This window comes from Gymnoscopelus microlampas, assembly GCF_963454915.1.
Source record: "Gymnoscopelus microlampas genome assembly, chromosome: 8".
Lineage (NCBI taxonomy): Eukaryota > Metazoa > Chordata > Actinopteri > Myctophiformes > Myctophidae > Gymnoscopelus > Gymnoscopelus microlampas.
The window spans coordinates 44,699,638-44,719,579 of NC_139945.1; the positions used below are offsets into that span (position 1 = coordinate 44,699,638).

At 40.1% G+C, this 19,942-nt stretch overlaps 1 protein-coding gene across 2 annotated transcripts in view; it reads left to right on the forward strand.

Moving 5' to 3' along the window:
- Window positions 1–290: 290 nt before the first annotated feature.
- The window catches only part of b3glcta (beta 3-glucosyltransferase a), a 65,296-nt gene continuing 45,644 nt past the window's right edge, over window positions 291–19,942 (forward strand). For both annotated transcript variants that reach the window (XM_084064912.1, XM_084064913.1), the window contains exons 1-2: window positions 291–437; window positions 8,258–8,301. In XM_084064912.1, the coding sequence (XP_083921038.1) occupies window positions 374–437; window positions 8,258–8,301 (108 nt within the window). In that variant the 5' untranslated portion in view covers window positions 291–373. The remainder of the gene's footprint in view (window positions 438–8,257; window positions 8,302–19,942) is intronic.

Genomic DNA, 19,942 nt, shown 5'->3' on the forward strand with positions numbered 1-19,942 from the left:
AGGTGTAGAGGGGGGGGAAAGCAGAAAAAGTGTATCTGGAACACAATTTTATGCAATATAGAGGGGGTCCCTGCTTCATCTCTCTCTCAGCTGGGGGGTCCTTGGCCTGAAAACGTTGAAGACCCCTGCACTACTACACTACAGTGGCCTCCATTTGGTGTCTCTTTCTAAACTCACACCGTACGTTCAGCCTGCAGAGGGCGCGCCTACGCCTCGTAGAAAGTGCTTCCAGACTACACACTCCCCCGTTGTCCGTGAAATTGTGAAGAGAAAAAGCTTTCTCCAACAGTGTCAAAAAGGCTGATCGCACTGCAAGGCTGCAAGAAGCCTCCGCTATATATCTCCTAGCAGGACCCTGCGTACACTCTTAAGGATGCTGTGGAACAGTGCTGTCACCGGGCACAAATTGGCACGGTGTATGATTTTCCTGTCATTTTGTGAGTATTGAATCACTTCTTTACCCTCATAATGTAAACAGGACTGTGGTAGGACAGGCAGCAGCTCTACAACAATGTGGGACAGTCTTGTAGATCATATCATTGGACGATCAGTGTTTAAAAGCGATTGTACTGACTGTTGGGTGACAATGTTTGGAGATATCATACGGTGAGAAGAGGCAGCGCTGTGTTTTCTTAACTGTTGAGAAGTGGACAGTGGTGGAAAAAGTACTCACATTATTTTTTACTTAAGTAAAAGTATCAATACTGCAATGTTAGAAATACTCTGGTACAAGTAAAAGCCCGGAAAATTTACTTGAGTAAAAGTACAAAAGTATTGGTATCAAAATGTACTTAAAGTACCAAAAGTAGAAAGTACTCGTTGTGCAGAATGTCCCATTTCACGTTTCAAGTTTTCAAATGTATAACAATCTTTTGAAAATGGCAGATATGTAGGGCTGAAGTGGGTAATGTTATAATTGTACTTAAGTACAGGAATACTTGAGTAATGTATTTACCACCACCACCATTGGAAGTGAAGCCATGATTCTTTTTAACTTCCTGATGAGTTGAAGGCGAGGCGAAGTGGAAGAACAGCACGAAGTGTATTCTTTACGGACAGCATGCCTAAAAGAACACTTGATTCATAATCTTTATTGTACCTTCCCTTCCACTCTGACAACAACAGTAACCACGTCGATATGAAAATCAAGCCTGAGGGTTCGCGCACTAAATTCACAAACTATATTGTCTGTTATTTTGACGGCTAACAAAAAGTAACTGATGAAATCCAAGTCTGTCATTTTAACAATACATAAATGTATTCACGTTTGTTCTAATCTAATACAAAACGCTTGCGGTCATATTCTTAATTCACGGACAGTGGACGAACGTTAATAGTTGCTGTTTCTTGCACCGTATTTCAGCAGTGATTTATTTTATTTTACTCACAGCCCTCATCGGAATGGGGGGGGGGGGGGTCTAAATTCTAATCGAGGCACACTGTTCGAAGGACATTTTTTGGAATAGGAATGACTTTAACTGCTACATTAGTTCCAGAATCGAATAATGAAACAACTGAGATAATGTGATGCACTGTGCTTCACAACATTGACACACGTGGAAATGCAAAACAACTGTACTGACTCTATTATTTATGTTCAAGGCACAGTCGTTACATTATACAGTAGAATACAATATGTTTCTACAGTAGAGTAGAGTGCACCAAAACACCACTGGTAGTGACCAACCATAGGAAACTAGTTGTGAATATAAAGATATTCATTAATTAATCAATGTCATTATATTGAGAAAAAAGAGGGGTTGCAGACAATAGAAGATGACATGTCTGGAAACTCACATAAATGTTATTTGCAGGCCATGTAGGATAGTTTCCCACCACAGAGTCATTAGTCATAATTATCTCATTCCTTTTGTACTTGCATGATCTGGTTAAAACATATATCTTACAATTGTTTGCTTATGATGTAAGAATATATGGTAGTGTATTGCAGTATTCATATTAAGTCATTTTGGAACCACCTGGTTTCTTCCAAATGGGAAACAAAATATATAATGCTTATGCTGCCAAAGGTGAATCCCCCCTGGCCAATGAACTTCCTGGGGTTCTGGGCTATGGCCACGACTACTCTACTACTACATTCACCCCCCCCCCATATAAACATCTGGATTCAAACCTGTGTCTTGTGTGTGGGAAGTCATTCAAAAGCAAATCCATGGTCCAAGGGAGATATTAGGCTGGGCAGGGCTACTCTGCTACATTAGCGTGTCTGTTAAATGTCAAAAATATAAATATAAATGTAAAAATAAAAAGCCACAACATTTCAGGGATTTGATTATATCTAAAGTGTCACGTAGTTCTATTAATAACCCCTTCTCATTATATTAACAATATCCGAGAAAACTCAAAAGTAAAATTATTTTATTAAGAAATGAAAAACCTATCCAATATGATAAAACACAATGCAGTCAACAGACTGTTAAGTGAATGAACAACTTTGTAATGTTTTTAACAGTAACAAACAAGGACAGCTAATAATTCATTAAGTTACAGTATGTACCCCACATGTAGTAAGATGATTGTGTGTGTTGTATTGTAGTGCGATTCAATACGGCTAGAGAGCATGATTTGCCCTAGACAGGTTATTCATTTCAGATTCTTTAGTAGAAATATTTTGGAATTGGTCAAACTGATAAATGATTGCAACATACAGGAATACAAATGTAAACTCTATCAGCATGTTTACATCACACGGGCACGCATGCACGCACGCACACACACTTTATTTTATTTGGATCTGCACAAAAAGTGCAATACATGATAGATCCAAACACTGATCAGAAGAAGGTTACATTATACGGTCAAACCAGAACTGCTGCACATGCTTAACACAGAGGATAACACATTGATGACATGATACTACTATATTCAGAATTTCAACAGATGTTTTTTTCTTTTTTTTTCTTAGCTACTCAAGGATAAATGAAACATTGTCTTCTCCAGATAGACAGACTGCCCATACTAGCTGAGACAGAACAGTATTTAGCCAACATCTTTGCATTTGTCTTTTGCAATCCTCCCAATTGCAGGCCACAAAGCACACATTTGTGAACATGGCCCAGACTCCTAAACAGAAGGATAATAAGTTGACAGTTATATCCTAAGGCCATAATACGTTCCACCAAAGGCTGATATTTCATAAGTTTGGATGTAAAGAAAGTGTCCATATGCAAATCAAATGGGCAGCCTATTTCCAAGATAGTAACATTTTTTTGTGTTCATTAATGAACACAATATCTGGGGTATTTGGAATATCTTGCAGTGAATTGACATGTGTGTCATTGTGATCAAACCAGTCTAGTTTTACAGTGCTGTTTGTACATTTTTGTTGTCCTTTCCTGTACTTCTATGGTCTCTTGTCTGAGACCAGATCCACCAGACAGTCATGTCTGGCAATGTGCAGTCCTTTTATAGTGGCTGCAGCCATTTAAAAGATGTGCGCGACTGTCTCTTTGTCATGTGGTAGGATACAGTGTGGGTCATGTTCTAATGGGTACCAGGTTGCCAAGTTGAACTTTGTCGGCACTCGGCAGCACAGCACAAACAAGCTTTAATGGTGAAAATAAGAATGTCCTCACCAATGGTACTATTTGAGAAGACAGAATGTGACAGTGAGTGGTTTGCAAAAGGAAGAAAAGCCAGTTTTCCTTGCAGCTTCAGACTGGTCCAGTGTTGTGCACTGTGTGATCATTTCATTCCTAGAATGGAGGCTCTTGTGGTTGTGGATTTGATCGACAGCTCATGGTGCGTACCGTCCTGCTCATAGGTCGCGCATGAATGGACAAGCGGAACACACACACACACACACACACACACACACACACACACACACACACACACACACACACACACACACACACACACACACACACACACACATTTGCACTCAGACTTTTCTAAAGATAAAGTGTCTGGATCATTTCTGTCAAATCATTTCTGTTCAAAAGGTAAAATTAATCATGACACTACTGAATTTGTAGTGCATACAATGCAAAATAATTAGCTCAAGACTTTTCACTCTACTAGACCTTCAAATATTTGTCAACTATTACTAGATGAACTAACTACTGTGAACAAAATTATGAGGGAACCATATAAATTATGTTTATAAAACAAGAAAGTAGTGCAATGTAGTCCTTGTAAAGCTAGAAATGTAGGTTTGCTGCACATCCTCTGTAACAGACACATCACAAGTAATCTGTTCTCATCTGTAAACTTACCATCATTGTTGACACCTCCATTTATAAAACAATCCTCTCACCCCTCCCAACAATTTCATCTACACAGTAAAATATGCAGTGTTAATTTACCTCTGAGAGTGTGAAAATCACAGATAAAAAAGACAAAACCCCATTCCAGAAGGGTATTATAGAAAAGTGGCATGGCATTTACCTGAGTCCAGTTCTGGAATGGCTGTATTTGGAAAGAGACCTCATGTTGTCTTTATTATAATAGTCTTAATAAGAATAATGTCTGTTAATACATTACTACTGTTTTGATTTGTTTTAATTCAAACTAACTTTAATAATGAGTACTTTAATGAGTATAAAACAACTATCCATGTAAATAGAATGAACAAATGTAGAATTTTGATTATGATATGTGTGATGTTATTAACCCATTAAGACCGGGAACGCATCTCTCATTTTCGATTTTAACCACTTTAACCATTATCTTATACTTTGGCTATTCAAAAATAGCAGATATACAAGCTCATAACGTGGCACGAGTGCCGCGCTATGAACTTGTAGATCTGCTATTTTTTGAAAAATCATGAAAATGTTTGCAAATCTTTGAATATATATATTTTTAGAGCGAACATTTGTAACTCAAATCGTTGCTTCTGGGCATTCAACAAATGTCTTCTAAATCCTAATTAAAAAAAAAAAAACGTGTTTTGCTGTAATATCCAAAATGCTATGTATTTGGCCGCGGACCAGCATCTCAAAATATGTTGTTCCAGGGACCCCCATGAATCAAACATTTGAGTTACAAATGTCCCTTTAAAAATATATATATATTCAAATATTCGCACACATTTTCACGATTAAAAAAAATATAGCAGATCTACAAGCTCATATGAGCTTGATCTGCTATTTTTGAATAACCCAAAGAAATCTAAAATGACACAGATGCGTTCCCTGTCTTAAAGGGTTAAAATATGACGCGTTAGTAGTCTGAGGATGGAGTGTCAGTTTGTGGTTGGTTGCTAAGGTTTTACATATGTATTCTGTTACTAAGTTATTCAAGCTCTACATTAGATTATCTGAAATGTAACTTTACTGTAGCTGCTTATTGTTTCTGAAACGGCAAACCATAGCCTAGTGTCCCTGTTTAGCAGATTAATGCTATTGAGAGCTTTGAGCAATAACTCAGCTGGACTGTGTACTGCACAGCTGCAGTAACGTAATGTCAGCCAGTATTTTGTAGTGGACCCACATGTGACCCACATGTGGGTCCACTACACGTGTGTGTCTGAAGCAGAGGTTCTCAAACTATGGGTTGTGGGACGGTGACGGTGGGTTGACAACTGAAAAAAGACAAATGTATCCTTTCCATTAAGTCTGATTTGTGTTTGAATAGCATGGCCTGCGAATGCATTTTCTTTGTTTTTTTAATTAAGGTTCTGGCAACAGATATATACTTCCATTTACAAATGTGTACAGAAGCACTTTTCAGAAGCTTTTAAACTATGGTGATGAGATACAAAATCAGCAGGAATCGCAGTGTTGTAAATGTATTTACAAGGCTTTCTTTATATGCTTTACTTTGAAATGGCACTGTAAGATGTGGGATCACCCAAAATGTCTCCATTAAAATGGGGTCCTTGTTTAAAAAAGTTTCAGAACTAAAATGGCAGCCAGTCTCCGGTCTCTTTGGCCATTTTAGTTAACAATTACGCACCACACAAGTGAAAATAAATCGTATTGCTAGCCATAGGTGACAAATGTAAACAATAGCCAGGTACAATTGCAAACAGTTAGACTATTGTTGATGACATAATACATTTTGTACTCTTAATACTCTTAAGAGTTAACCTAACTCTTAAGCTTGATCTGCTTGATCTGCCCTGACGAGTCCTCATTCCAGTATGCAGCAGCTAGTTACTGGAATGAGCTACAAAAGTTCTGCTGGTTAACTACACATCATTATCCTCTATCAAGGACTCTTCCCCCTCCCAAAATAGTACCAGTACTTAATTGTCTCTGTCTGTGCCAGTTATATTAAAGTGTGTTTTCAACCATGTTTACAACTACATTGTTTAACCGCTTGCTGCCAAACCGGTGAACCCGAAATGCATGTCAGTTGCTAACTGCTAGTTTTGTCCCCGATGGAAAATGGATGAGAAGCATACTCATCCATAACTGCCACCAAATGTGCTGGGGCAGACTCACATGCGCAATCGTGGTATCCCTGATGCCTCTTCTCAGGCCGTTATTGTAAATAAGAAATTGTTCTTAATTAGCAATTCATCGAAAAAGGGCCATTAGTACCCCCTTTCCACAAAGTGCTCCTCACACAAAACTACAGAAAAAAGAGCCTATGTTCAGTCTTTTGAGTAGCTACGGAAATGTGTTTTTCTTTGGTGCTCTTGAGAATTTAAGAGATAAGAATTTACACTAAGGCCAATCAGGTGTTCCTTTCGTTATTGAGAAAACATCAGCTTTTTTTGCTACTAGAAAATATATGACAGGAAAAAGCTTGTTCAAAATCTTTCAAATTAAAAATATTTTTGGTTTTAATCATTTGGTATAATTTCCTGTTGTACTAAAATCAAAGCAGATGCATTGTCCTCTGTGTGTAACTCATTTGGAGACGCAGTAAGAAACAACACAGCTGGTTATGTAGAGCTTGGCGGTCGGTCACACATGAAGATCTCCCAACATCATGAAGACATCTCCCAACCCCCTCTGTTTGTGTCTGTCTTCCTCCTTCTCCGGGGTCTTTCATGAAAAGACTAGAAGTTTGTGATGCTGACAGATGTAGCAGATTGTGTTGTGACTTGTGAACGTGGTTGTATTCCTGCAGGAAGCTTTGTTTCAAGCCAAATGTTACATTTTTAATCTCTCCTGACGGAAGCAGTGAGACCTGACGAGACCACACTACATGCTCTGAAAGCAATTCAGCTCATTTCAGCTTCTGATCTTAAACCACTATGGAAAATGATGAAACATTTTTGAAATCCTAAGTAGAAATGTCATATTGTACTTGTATATCCTGTTTTTAGCCTAAGGTGGTTAATTGGGGGGGGGGGGGGAATAACCGTAAGAATTTCTCATATGCCTAAATGCTTTCATTGGATACTCTCCATACATCTAGCAGATTCATTACAGTACTTTGGTCTGACAGCTACATTGATTGCATTAGTTTTTTGTAGGGGAGGGACATGGGGAAAATAGATTTGTACAATATAGTTTGTAATTTTGGCCCCTGTGAAACAAGTGGCATGTGTCTCTGTTGTTTTGCTGGTATTTTCCTTACAAACACAAGTACTTTAATTATATTGTTCAAAATATGTTTGCAGATTGAGTCATAATGGAAAAGGCTGATTATCAGGAATGTATGTTGTATGTAGATCTAAAATATAAAATATCTTAAATAGGACCATACCATGTGTGTCTTAGGTAATAGAGTTTTTCAACCATAAGCCGATTTCTGTCTGTGTATTTTCAGTTCAGTCAAAACTCTGTTGCCCACTGATGGCTATTTTTGTGTGATAGAAACGGAAATATGACTTCGCAATGATATTGCAGTTCATACTGTTCCAGCACAACTGCTTTTTTTCCTTCTTTTTCTTCCAAGCTAGTATATGAATTCACCCTAAAAAATGCTGCCATTTTGATGTATTGATTTTAAACCCTGGGAATCCTTGTGTGAAGACTTTCTAGCCTCTAGAATCAATAGCAATATAATTGGATAGAGGCTCTCTAGGCTCCAATTACAAACTTGCATAGACAAATGGTGCTCAGTTTTCTCACAAACTTAACCTAGACACAGACAGAGGGAATGTGGCGCTTGAGGCATTTTGTAAATATCTCCCTAACTAGCTTTTTCCTAAAAAAAAAAAAAGAAATTAAATAATGAAAGGTTGTTTTTTTTCCCTCTCCCTGCAATGGCCCTATTTAGGACAAGCATGAACTAGCCCTAAGGCTGTATGTATTTCACCTCTATGCCATATTGCTATATTTGTATCATTGACTAAAATAACATGTTTTCTTCTACCCCATTTTTTCTACAGTTCACATCAACATAGGCAATGTCAGCACAGGACAAGGCTCACAGGTAAGATTAGCTCAATGAAATGTGTGATTTCTAGGTTAATTGTGTGGAATTATGTACTGTGCTATAAATGTGGAGGATTTATTTTCTTTTTGTTTAATGAAAATCACTCCTAATGTAATTTGAACAGCTATTGAATAAATCTGATCTCCCAAATAAAGATTAGAATAGAATTTTGGAAATCAATTAATTTAAAGCTAGATGTAATTTGAACAGCTATTGAATAAATCTGATCTCCCAAATAAAGATTAGAATAGAATTTTGGAAATCAATTAATTTAAAGCTAGCTTTCCACCACACCGATTTTGAGCCGACTCGGCGTCGGGAAATGTTGGATATCGTCGGTCAGTTGGTTAGGGGGTCCGCGACCGACGCCAAGGGGTCCGCCGTGACCTAATCGGCCGACTCCGGCGCGACCGAACTTGTTCAGCCTTTGGTCAACTGGAATAGCCGTGGAGTAGTCTCGCGTGGCCAGACAGTTGCCTCCCACAATTTTCAAATGTTTGCGGTCATACAGTCGGGGACATAGACATATAAAGGTAGATGCCTCCTCTGGCTCTGAGGCGTCTCTATGGCGGGCACGCTTCCGCTTCCGGGGGGCAAGCTGGAAACTCCACGTCCGTCACAGAAGGGGGCGTTCGGTAGACCAATCAGAGGCAGGTGGGGGCGGGACAACTAGATTCTGACAAGTCCTGGAAAAGACGTGCTGTGTTTGGCCAGTTGTCAACGCGCTGTGATTGGCCAGTGCCCGTGCCCCCTGGAAATATGAGCACTTTTTTTACTATGTATTTTTGGCTGGCACAGTTTGCAACATTTTTTTTTATTTCATTGGCACTGAATGAGTAGAGTAAAAGTGCAATATTTGCCTCTGAGATGTAGTGGAGTAGAAGTAAAAGTATAGACAATTGGAAATAGTCCAGTAAAGTAAAAGTACCTCAAAATTGTACTTAAGTACACTGTACTTAGTACAGCACTTGAGTAAATGTACTTAGTTACTTTACACCACCGCACGTCAGTGAAAAAAAACGCTGGGAACATCCCTATTTACAACCGCCTTAACGGGGAAACAAGGCCAAAGTCGCTTATAATAAGCAGACCTGGCAACACTGGCAGGCCAGGCTTTCAACTAAATGCATTAGCACAACAATGGGCACATCTGCCGACAGTTTGTGCTGAACTAAATGCCAACTTTTGCCAATCGACTACCAGTCAATTGTAGTCTGTTTGGTGGAGAGTTACCTTAAGAAGCTGTATTATGGAAGCAATTAAGAAATGAACAAACTTACTCGGAGCAAGTCACATTCCAGTGTGCAGACTCCGTTTCTTATTTTTACCTGCTATTTTCCTATATTCCTAGTGGATGTGTAAGCTCTTTTTTAGGCTAGCTCCCTCACACTGCAGCCTGTCGCATTGTGACTTTGTGGATTGCCTGTTTTAATTATGTTTGAAACATGTTATAATGACATGCTAGTCTCTTGAGACAGACTGTTGGCTCACTATCCTATCATATCCTATCGCCTAACCCCGGCGGGTCTTTGGGACACCACAGACGATCAGTTGACCTGCTCTCTCCATCCCCCTCTGTCCTCGGCAGAGCTCTCATTGCCTCGCCGAGTTTCATTTGAGTTCATTCACCGACGTTTTCCCATCTTTGTGTGTTGGCTCTCACAATTTTCAAATTCTCCCGCTGGTCTGTACATCGGAATGATTTGAAAATACAACTGATGCCCCTCACTTTCGTTTAGCCCTTTTAGTCGCGTAAATAAGTCCTACTGTAAATCAATTTAGTCAAAGCCTATACAGCTATACTACGTAGTAGAAATGGAACATAATAAAAAAACATTTTGTGTTTATTAAAGGGGCTACACCATGAATTTCATTTTTTTTAGGTTTTTAGTATTTTTTGGGCTCTCCAGTGTCTCTTGTACCCAAAAAATTTTTTTTTTTTTACATTCAGTCATTCATGCTCATTTCATGGATTTCCTGAATGGGCGTGTCTGAACAGGCCATTTCAGAATGGCAGGGCAAGTGATGTCACTTGCCCTGATTTTGCATTGATGATGGCCAGACAGAATTGCTCAGTAGCACCCCCCTGCCCAATAGGACGTTTTGGTATTGCAGCTGAAAAAGCTTGGAATGACAGACAGTCAGATTGTGAGAAAAAATATCTGGATGTTTTTTAGGCTTACAACCTGTTTAAAACGTATTGGGGGCAATATTTATATATAATATATTTTTTTTTAATTCACGGTGTAGCCCCTTTAACATAAACATAAAATAAACATTTTAACATATATTTTTGGTGAAGGAAAATGACAAACTGTAACAGAGAGAGGTCCTCTGTAACTCATGTTTGCACATATAACCCTTATTTATTGAATGATATTTGCACAGCACATTTGCACTTTTAGTAATTTGCACAGTTCACCTTAGTGCAATATGGAGAGAATGCAATATGTTTGTAGTGTGACGTTTTATTGTTAGTTTGATAGATTTTTTTTTTAGCTCCTGGCAGCCATTATGGACATCATCTTTAAAATGACGCCTTTCCAGGAGTTCTATTTTCCTAGATTTTGTGTATGTTCTCAAGCTTACGTAGAGGAACTTTACGATAAAAGCATGAAACAGACAGTTAGGGCATGCCATAAGGAACATTTTTTTTGGCTATAGGGCCATCGCAGATTTGTCCTGTGGTAACCATGGCAGCCATTTTCCAAAATGGCCTCCATCTGCTGTTATTTTACCAATAACTCAGGTTCTAGACCACCTAGGATCTTGATTCTGGTGACTAATCCTACATTTTCAAGGATGAGGAATACAGTGGTACTATTTACAACATGCTAGTAACTACCTAACTAACTACAGTACATGAGGAGGCTGATACTCGCGTCATATTACACCTAATCTCTCAAGAACAGATTCTGCACTGCATTGGAATCTGTCTTGAAGGTTCGTCAAAACGTGTACACACTGTGTGGGAGTGGGCGTGGCTTCAGAGGCCGCGCTTTATCCAATCAAATGTAGTGGGCGGGATTCACGTGTCCGTCATCCTTCCCGACTCGAAACTTAAACCGAAACTAATTTAACAATAGCGTCCGTGGAGCAGAAAACCACGGAATGATATTCACATTTGAACTTACTCATTCATCATAGAAACAAGTGGGCTTATAACCAAAACCATCCATGTTCTCTGGGAGAAGTGGTGTTAGTGTTCCGTGTAGAAATGTTATCTAGTCGGAATAAAAACGCAAGCTCACCACCGGAAGTGGAGCGGTGAAGGCAGACTTAAACCCTGTTTCCTTGCGCACATGTGCTGCGTCGCCATTGTCCCAGAGTCACACTCAGGAGGAAGAACAGCAGAGGTCGCTGTTTTTCCTTTTTAGTGTGTCTCTGGGTTCCGAGATTGTATTACACCTAGAAGATGCTGTGAAGGAAGGGTATAGCAAGGTGACAATACGCACAGTAGACACGGATGTGCTGGTCCTGGCAGTAACGGCAGCCCAACGCCTCCACTTGACTGAGCTGTGGGTTGCTTTTGGAACTGGGAAAAGTTTCCGTAACTTAGCAGCTCATGAGATGGCATGGGCATTAGGCCCAGATCGATGCTTAGCCTTACCCATGTTCCATGCCTTTACTGGATGTGACACAGTGTCATTTCTTGGAGGCAGAGGCAAGAAGACGGCATGGGAGACCTGGAAAACCTATGGTGACGTCACACGTGCCTTTAGTTCCTTAGCTGCCACCCCAGACAAGATAGATGACTGGATGGAGCCTCTGGAGCGATTTGTGGTATTGCTCTATGACCGCACTAGCGGCCAGGCATCAGTGAATCAGGCACGGAAGCAGCTATTCACCCAGAAGGGCAGAACAATTGATGGACTCCCCCCTCCCATCCCTCCCATCCCCAGGTGAATGGCGGTGTAAGAGGAAGGAGACAGGTGAATACAAATAATTGAATCCACTTCTTTACACTTGTAAACCTGTGATCTGACAATAAAGCTGATTCTAATTTTGACTGGAGGATGGGAAGTGCACTGGACCACACAGAAGCGAGCCTGGCCTGTCGGGAACTCCTCCGCCGTGGTTGGAAAAAGGGATGCAGTGGACAACGCAGATGTGTTAAGGCAGCACTTCAGTGTACTGCCCTTTGCTACTGTGGTGGACTGTGCAACTAACATTGTGTAGATTATCTGGCTTTATTGAATAGACCCCTTAACAGACAACGTCACACTGATAAGAACCAGTATGCGCGGATCCAGTATGCGCGCAATGAAACCCATTCTATCAGGTCTCGCTAGGATGCGCCTCACTAGCCAACACACAAGAGGGGGTTGGGGTGTGCTGAAATCAGCGCACCCCAAAATAACAGGTTGAGAATTGATTGCGTGAAACAATCACCTGTGCGTTCTCAATGTTGGTAAAACAAATAATTGGTCCATATTGTGTCTTATAGTCCATTGAAAATAATTATGCAATACTACTACTAATAAAAGAAACAGTGAAGTACTGCATTCTTGACTCTCACGTGTCAGTTTGAAAACATGTACTGTACTACATTATTACATATTTTGATGGGTTTACTATTATTTAATTAACTGAATGCCAGATATATGTAGTTAGGTAGTAGCATGTTGTAAATACCACTGTATTCCTCATCCTTGAAAATGTACATTGATACACAAAATCCACACATTTACATTGACAAAGCATTGCCAGATTCCGCCCCATAGGTAAAATAAAAGTGCGGTGTGGCCGTGCCCTAAATGATACATATCCTGAATCCTTAGGGTCATGTCAGTATTCCCGTTATTGTGGTTTTTGTCTATGATGTTTCTTGATGCCACAGTACTAAAAGAAAATGGTTTAGGTGAAAATGGTGGGAAAATGTGAGCTATTAAAAGTTTGAAGACCTCCAGTGATCGCTGTACTTGTCATACATATTCACAAAAGGGCTGGAATGAAAGCTTAAAGTGTCCCCTTAAAATGATACCAAACACTATAGTAAAACAAATTGAAATATGTCCTGAACATGAGCCAATACCAAGATATGCACCCGCGTGATGTCTAAAATTGCATGCATTGGGGGAGTGTGACTCAGGAAGGGTCATCATACCAAAATATTATCTGCAGACATAGAGCTTCTCAAAAACGAAGTAACCTTTGCCACCTTTCGGTATACCGACATCTCGTCTGGCCCATGGACTAGAGGCAACCTTCAAAGGATGCATGGCAGGTTGTTAAAGGTAGGCTAGTTCATGGTTCAGGATTGGAGAATTGTCTCAACTATAAAATTATTAATAATTTAGATCATATTGAAAAATGGCAAGAAAATGTGTGGCATTCCCTTAAGCAGAATGGACTAACAGTACGTTTTAACAGCGGGCGACTGTTGGCTCACTGAAGGAAAACTACTGTACAAGCCGAAATGGCTGCAAAGGAACCAACGCTTCACGCGATGGGACGCTCCGCCCCGTTTCCCCATGGAAGTGGATGGGGATGCCGGCATGCCGCACAGCGGTCGCATGTGTCCCATGGGCCACATGCCCCAGCACATTTGGTGGCAGTTTGTATGCTTCTCAAGTTCTCATCCATTTCCCTTACGTCTATTAAGGTCTTTATACCTGAACAACCTAAGTGAAGCCCTCTCCTTTGGGATCAATGGGTTCCAGATCAAAAGGCTTGTTTGCTCTGCAACATAAATCTGTGGCACTCAAGTAGTGGATGGTCATTTAGCTGGTATTCAATAAATAATTAACGTTTGTGGTTGCTCTACTTATTGGTGTGAGAAAACTTTGACAGTATAGCTCTTAACAGCGGTGCTTAGTGTTACTGTAATGAGATATTACTATCCCCTGTCTACTCATGTCAGCTGTTTCTGTCGTCTCAGTGGGGGTTTCACACCTTCTATTGACACTTTTTCATCTTCCACATATCAGAGAAAAATGCTGTTAGGCAGAAAATGTCATCTGCCCACACACACACACACTTTCACTTTACACTAAAAAACAGAATTGCAGAGAAAAGGCCTGGTCCGCTGATTTCAACTACAGAGGTTTATAACAATGTAGATGTGTGAAGATAGATATATAGACCTTTATTGATTCTGTGGGGGAAATTCAGTTGTCATGGCAGTACACCAGTTATGAAACATAGACAGCTAGACAGTTAGGAGAAACCAATACAACTACGAATAATAAAAGAGTAAGCAGGTAGTAATGCATGGGGGTTAGGAGAAGAGTACCCGAAACCAGGAGATTTAGGTACTAACCTTGCTTGGCCCTCAGCACTTGGACTGCCTGGGAATTAGTGTGTTGAAAGAGCTATTAACAGGTGTACATATCTAATAGTATATCAATCGTTTATTAACAGGTATAAAAATAGCCCAAGTGTACATAGAATACAATCTACCTCCAGTAGTGAGGGTAGAACAGAACAGTCACTCCGCAGACCACAGTGGATAGTGCGAATACAGTCTAGTTAGTGTGCCTTGTGTTGATGTAACCCCCCAGCAGGCAACTACAAAGAAAAGGACACAGGCCACTACAGACAGGAAAAACATCTGCAGCATCCTGTTGCACACATCGAAGGAACAGTTTACTGTACATATTTTTGTTTTTTGTTTTCTAACTGCTTATATGATGTTTTGCATAGTAGTGTATATTTGTCTGTCATTAAATGTTTCGAATTGAGTACAAAGGACCCCAATGGAAACAAGCCATAGGCTTTCTTGGGTTTAAAATCCTCTTCGTAGACCTTGTATTGAACTATACTTTCATGTACCTTTTTGGGCAAACTGCTAATAAAGTATTCAATCAATCAATCAATCAATCAATCAAAACTGAGTCTCCTCAGAAAGAAGAGCTTGCTCTGTCCCTTCCTGTAAAGGGCCTCTGTGTTGTCAGTCCAGTTCAGCTTGTTGTTCAATAGGTGTCCACGATCTCCACTTATTCCCTGTGGATGGTGCTGGGAGCTAGGGGTAAGAGGTCTCCTGTTATTCTGATGGTAGTCTACCCCCAGCTCCTTGGTCTTGCCTGTGTTGAACGGTGGTTGTTGTCACTCCCCCTCCACCTAGGAAGCTGTCCACGAGCGGATTGTGTTTGTCCACGTTGTCATCCTTGATGCAGCTGACAATGGTGGTGTCATTGGAGAACTTCTGAAGGTGGCACATTTTTGAGTTGAAGCGGAAGTCGGAGGTATAAAGGGGTGAACAGGATGGGTGGCAGCATGGTACCCTGGGAGGCACCAAGGTATATAAAAAGAAGGTACGGATTTCATTGGCTGGGAGCCAAACTGCAGCCGTGGAATACTGAACATTGGAGTCTATGAGACCAGCTTAGAACAAACACTATTTCTGAAGACTGCGACCTTTGTGAAATACTCTGCCCAGGAAAATAAAAGAAGACATATCACACATCGTTTTCTGCTGTGTTGCTTTTCGACGTGTACACTGTATACGTTTATTGAGCAATCTAAAGAGCACAAAGTCAATTTCTGAATGTGCCAAAGTATCGCGACTCGCGAGACAACCAAATCTTGTGATACTACAGAGCCAGAAACCAGTGTTGAACTTGCCATGTCCGCTTATTACTGTATAAGCGACTTTGGGCTTATTTTTCTGTGAATTTTGGTGGTTGCTTATTTTTTATTATTTTAACCAGTGGTTCTCAAATATTTTCATGTCATGGACCCCCAAATTAATATGTATTTGTCCCTAACCCCCATCTGAAAATGTTTTGTGCCAAGGAGCCTCGCACCACATTTGTGGTGTTAGAATGTTTAAAAAATATTCCAAATATTCCACATTTTATTTCAAGTTATGAAAATAGCAGAATTACAAGCTCACAACGTGTCGCGATGCGACGTGTTGTTCAAATATTCCACATATAAATATTCCACATATTTGTTTAAAACATATTCCAAATATTCCACATTTTATTTCAAGATTTTAAAATGGGAGCTCTACAAGCTCACAACTTGTAGATCGGCTATTTTCAATGTATACAGTATATAGGTTTAAAGTGCTAATGCATAATGCGTTTTGGAACATGATAGATACAATTTTGACAAAAAAAATGCCCCTTGACCCAAAAATGTGTATTCTGGGCTTACACCCTGAAGATCCCTGTATTGAAAAAAGAAGAGATTAAATTCATTGACATGTGTATGTTACAAGCAAAGCGCATAATCGATTTGGGTTGGAAAAATGTTAATGGACCGCGAATAGGTCTGACGTATTGTGGCCTGCAGGTGAGGTAGACTGTGACCAAGCCGTGGTCCACCTGCATCACGGAGAGCTTCCCGGCTAGCCATTGTGGTTGGATGGTGTTAACAGTGCTGGAGAAGACGAAAGAACATGACTCTTACAGTGTGAGTATAGGCTCTGTTTATCAGGTAGACGATAGCGTCTTGTATTGTGCAGAATTGAGGCACCCTTTCCAGTATTAGGGAGAGGATGAAGTGGGGCCTGTATAGGGCTGCTTGCTGCTCAACGCACGCCTTCAGCACCCGGGGGTTGACATGGCCTTTCTCATGTTAGTCATGGCGAACTGACGCCTCACTAAGTTGGTTGTGAGGATCAGGGGTGGAGGGCCTGCTGCTGCTACTGAAGGGCAGTCACCCAAGCCTGCCGTTGCGTGGTCGTCACATACGTCACACTCATAGCCGGCGTCACTGTCGAGTGTCGACCATTGCTACTGTTGCATTGTCAGTTAACATTTTAGATGTAAACATTCTTTGACCGAGATTAGAAAAGCATCCTGTTTTTGTTTTTTGTCTCTTGTATGCTTCCTATGTTCTTGACCATGGACTGCTTTCCTGCCTGTTCCTATGCCGATGTGAGCCAGACAAGAAAGGCGTTGCCTAGTTACAATGGCTGGACGGATGGATGACTGCACACCGTCATTCATAGTGTGTGGAGTCGCATTTCTCCCCAAATGTTAACATTTTCCTTAGAAATTTAAATGCAATAGCTGTAAGTAATTACATGCCCTGAGCAGCAGGTTAATTGTTGTTCATCCCACAGAGGATGAATCTTTGCTCTAAGAAGTTGTATAGCCTACATTTTTACTACAACTATTTGATTACTTTAGTATATATTACTTTTACTTTAGTATATATATATATATACTAAAGTGTATATATATATATATATATATATATATATATATATATACTAAAGTGTGTGTATGTATATATATATATATATATATATATATATATATATATATATATATATATATATTATATATATATATATATATATTATATATATATTATATATATATATATATATATTATATATATATATATATATATATATATATATATATATATATATATATATATATATATATATATATATATATATATATATATATATATATAACACACACACACACACACACACACACACACACACACACACACACACACACACACACACACACAGTATATTTCCACACACTCAAATTAATGCTCCCTTTCTTTATTGGCATCAACCAAACTGGTCTTCCTCAGGCATTTTTTTTTTGTACTGATCCTTTTATCCAGCATCTGGCCTACTTAGGGTTTGGATGTACATATGAATATTCCATAAGCATTACTACATAGATCAGACATTTTAACTGTTAATGGGGGAAATTGCCATGAAAAACTTGGAACAGTTCCTATGTTTTGGCGTCCTTTGCATCTATTTACCTTTCACAAACTTCCTCACAGATCGTTTCACTGTTACTAAATGTTTGAGATGTTTTCATGACTCTGCTCAAGGCTCAATTTTCACTCATGATATTCATAAATACGCTGTTTGATACGGGGCATATGATTTAAATATTTCTCAATGGGAACGTACATATTCTCATACTATGTTTTACAAAATAACCTGCAACTGAACTGAATAATTAGAAAATAGTAAGACATGGAGACATACTGCTGACTTAAGCCAGAGACATACTATTAGCCCAATTTCAGAGCCGACTTGGCCCTCCTGAGTGAGTTTTTGAAGATCAGGGCTGACTCTGCATTGATGCAGCAGATTTTGGGGCAGTTAGCCTCAGCATGGTCAGCACAATGTTAAAGTGTGACAGGTTTAAGGACTGCCTCTTGAATGGTGATCTACCTGCACCAATTAGGTCCTTCATAACTTGTGTTAAGTTCTAATGTGTGATTTGGAAATGGAATTAGCTGCAGTAAGCAGAGGGTGGGGTGAGTTTACCCTGAGGCAGAGAGAGGCGAGGCGGGTATCAGGAATGCCTGGGGACCGACAGACTAAAGCCTGTGTTTGTTTGTGAAGCAGTAGCCTGTTTGTGTCTGACCTTAAAAAGTGTCAGTGGTACTTAGTTTTAGCATGTCAGTTTGAAAACCGAAATAAATGTATCCTGTTAAGTGTCCTTTCTGGGAAAGAACTGGGGCGGAAGTGGCTCAGGAGGTAGAGCCGTCTGGGAACCTTCGATCCCTAGCTCCTCTTTGCTGTGTGATGTCGAAGGGTCCTTGTGTGATATGCGTGTTCAGTAACACATAATGTGTTCTGCTGTTGGGGGGTGGGTGGTGAGCAGTGTTGGAAAGTAACTAAAGTAATATGTAACTTAAAGTAATATTATTACTTTTTTCCAGTAACTAGTAAAGTAACTAATTACTTTTGGCAGGGAGTAATGAGTAAAGTAACTATATTACTTTTTAAACAAGTAATATGTAATAAGTAGTATATTACTATGTTTTAGTATCTTTTCCAACACTGGTGGTGAATGTGAAGCAGGCTGTTACAGCACTATATAGGGGAAGGAGGAAGGCAACATAAATTTCAGGTGTTGACAGCTCTTAAAGAGGTGGTGCCATGGTTTTGCACTTTTTCTGTTTTTCATGTGTCTATGAGGTTGATAGAACTTCATTAAGCCCCCTGGTGGTGTTTTTACGGTGTTTTATGTCTTCTCTGACTATTTTGAGTTTCTACCTGGAGGCTGAAACCTTGAGGGTCAAACGTGCCAATAGAAAAACAGCGTTTTAGTGACATAGTAAAAACATACCCTCCCCCTCATTATCATAACACAACAGATGTGGGCATGAGGAGGAGGAGGGACTAGGACAGGTGGGTGGTGCTAAGGTGGTGGAGGAGGTTCTAAGTTGAGAACCAGGCAGACAATTGGACTCGAGTCATAGTGACTCGACTCGAGTCTGACTCGAGTCTCATATTTGACGACTTGCGTCTCGACTCGGACTTTGAACGTAAAGACTTGCGACTCGACTCGGACTTGGAAGGTAAAAGACCAACGAGACTTGAGACTCGACTCCGACTTGCTAGCCAATGACTCCCGACTCGACTCGACTTGAGACAAGATGACTCGGATGACTTGTTTTGTCATCCGAATATCCGAATATCCGAAAATAACAACGAGCACTCTCAGTCTGTATATGGTGCAGTTTTCGGGTGCACGGCTCACAAAGATTCACAGAAAAGTAATAGCCAGCACTCCAAAGTCCTTCTGGTACTTTTAATTCATATGCAGCACGGACAACAGCACACATGGACGTGTTTCGGCGTCAAGCCTTCCTCAGCGTGTATCAGGCCAATCTGAAAAATTTGGGCCAGAGATTCTTAATTGGCATCCAGGGAGTGTGTGTGCACAGTTTCGCAGTGACTGGGCCAACG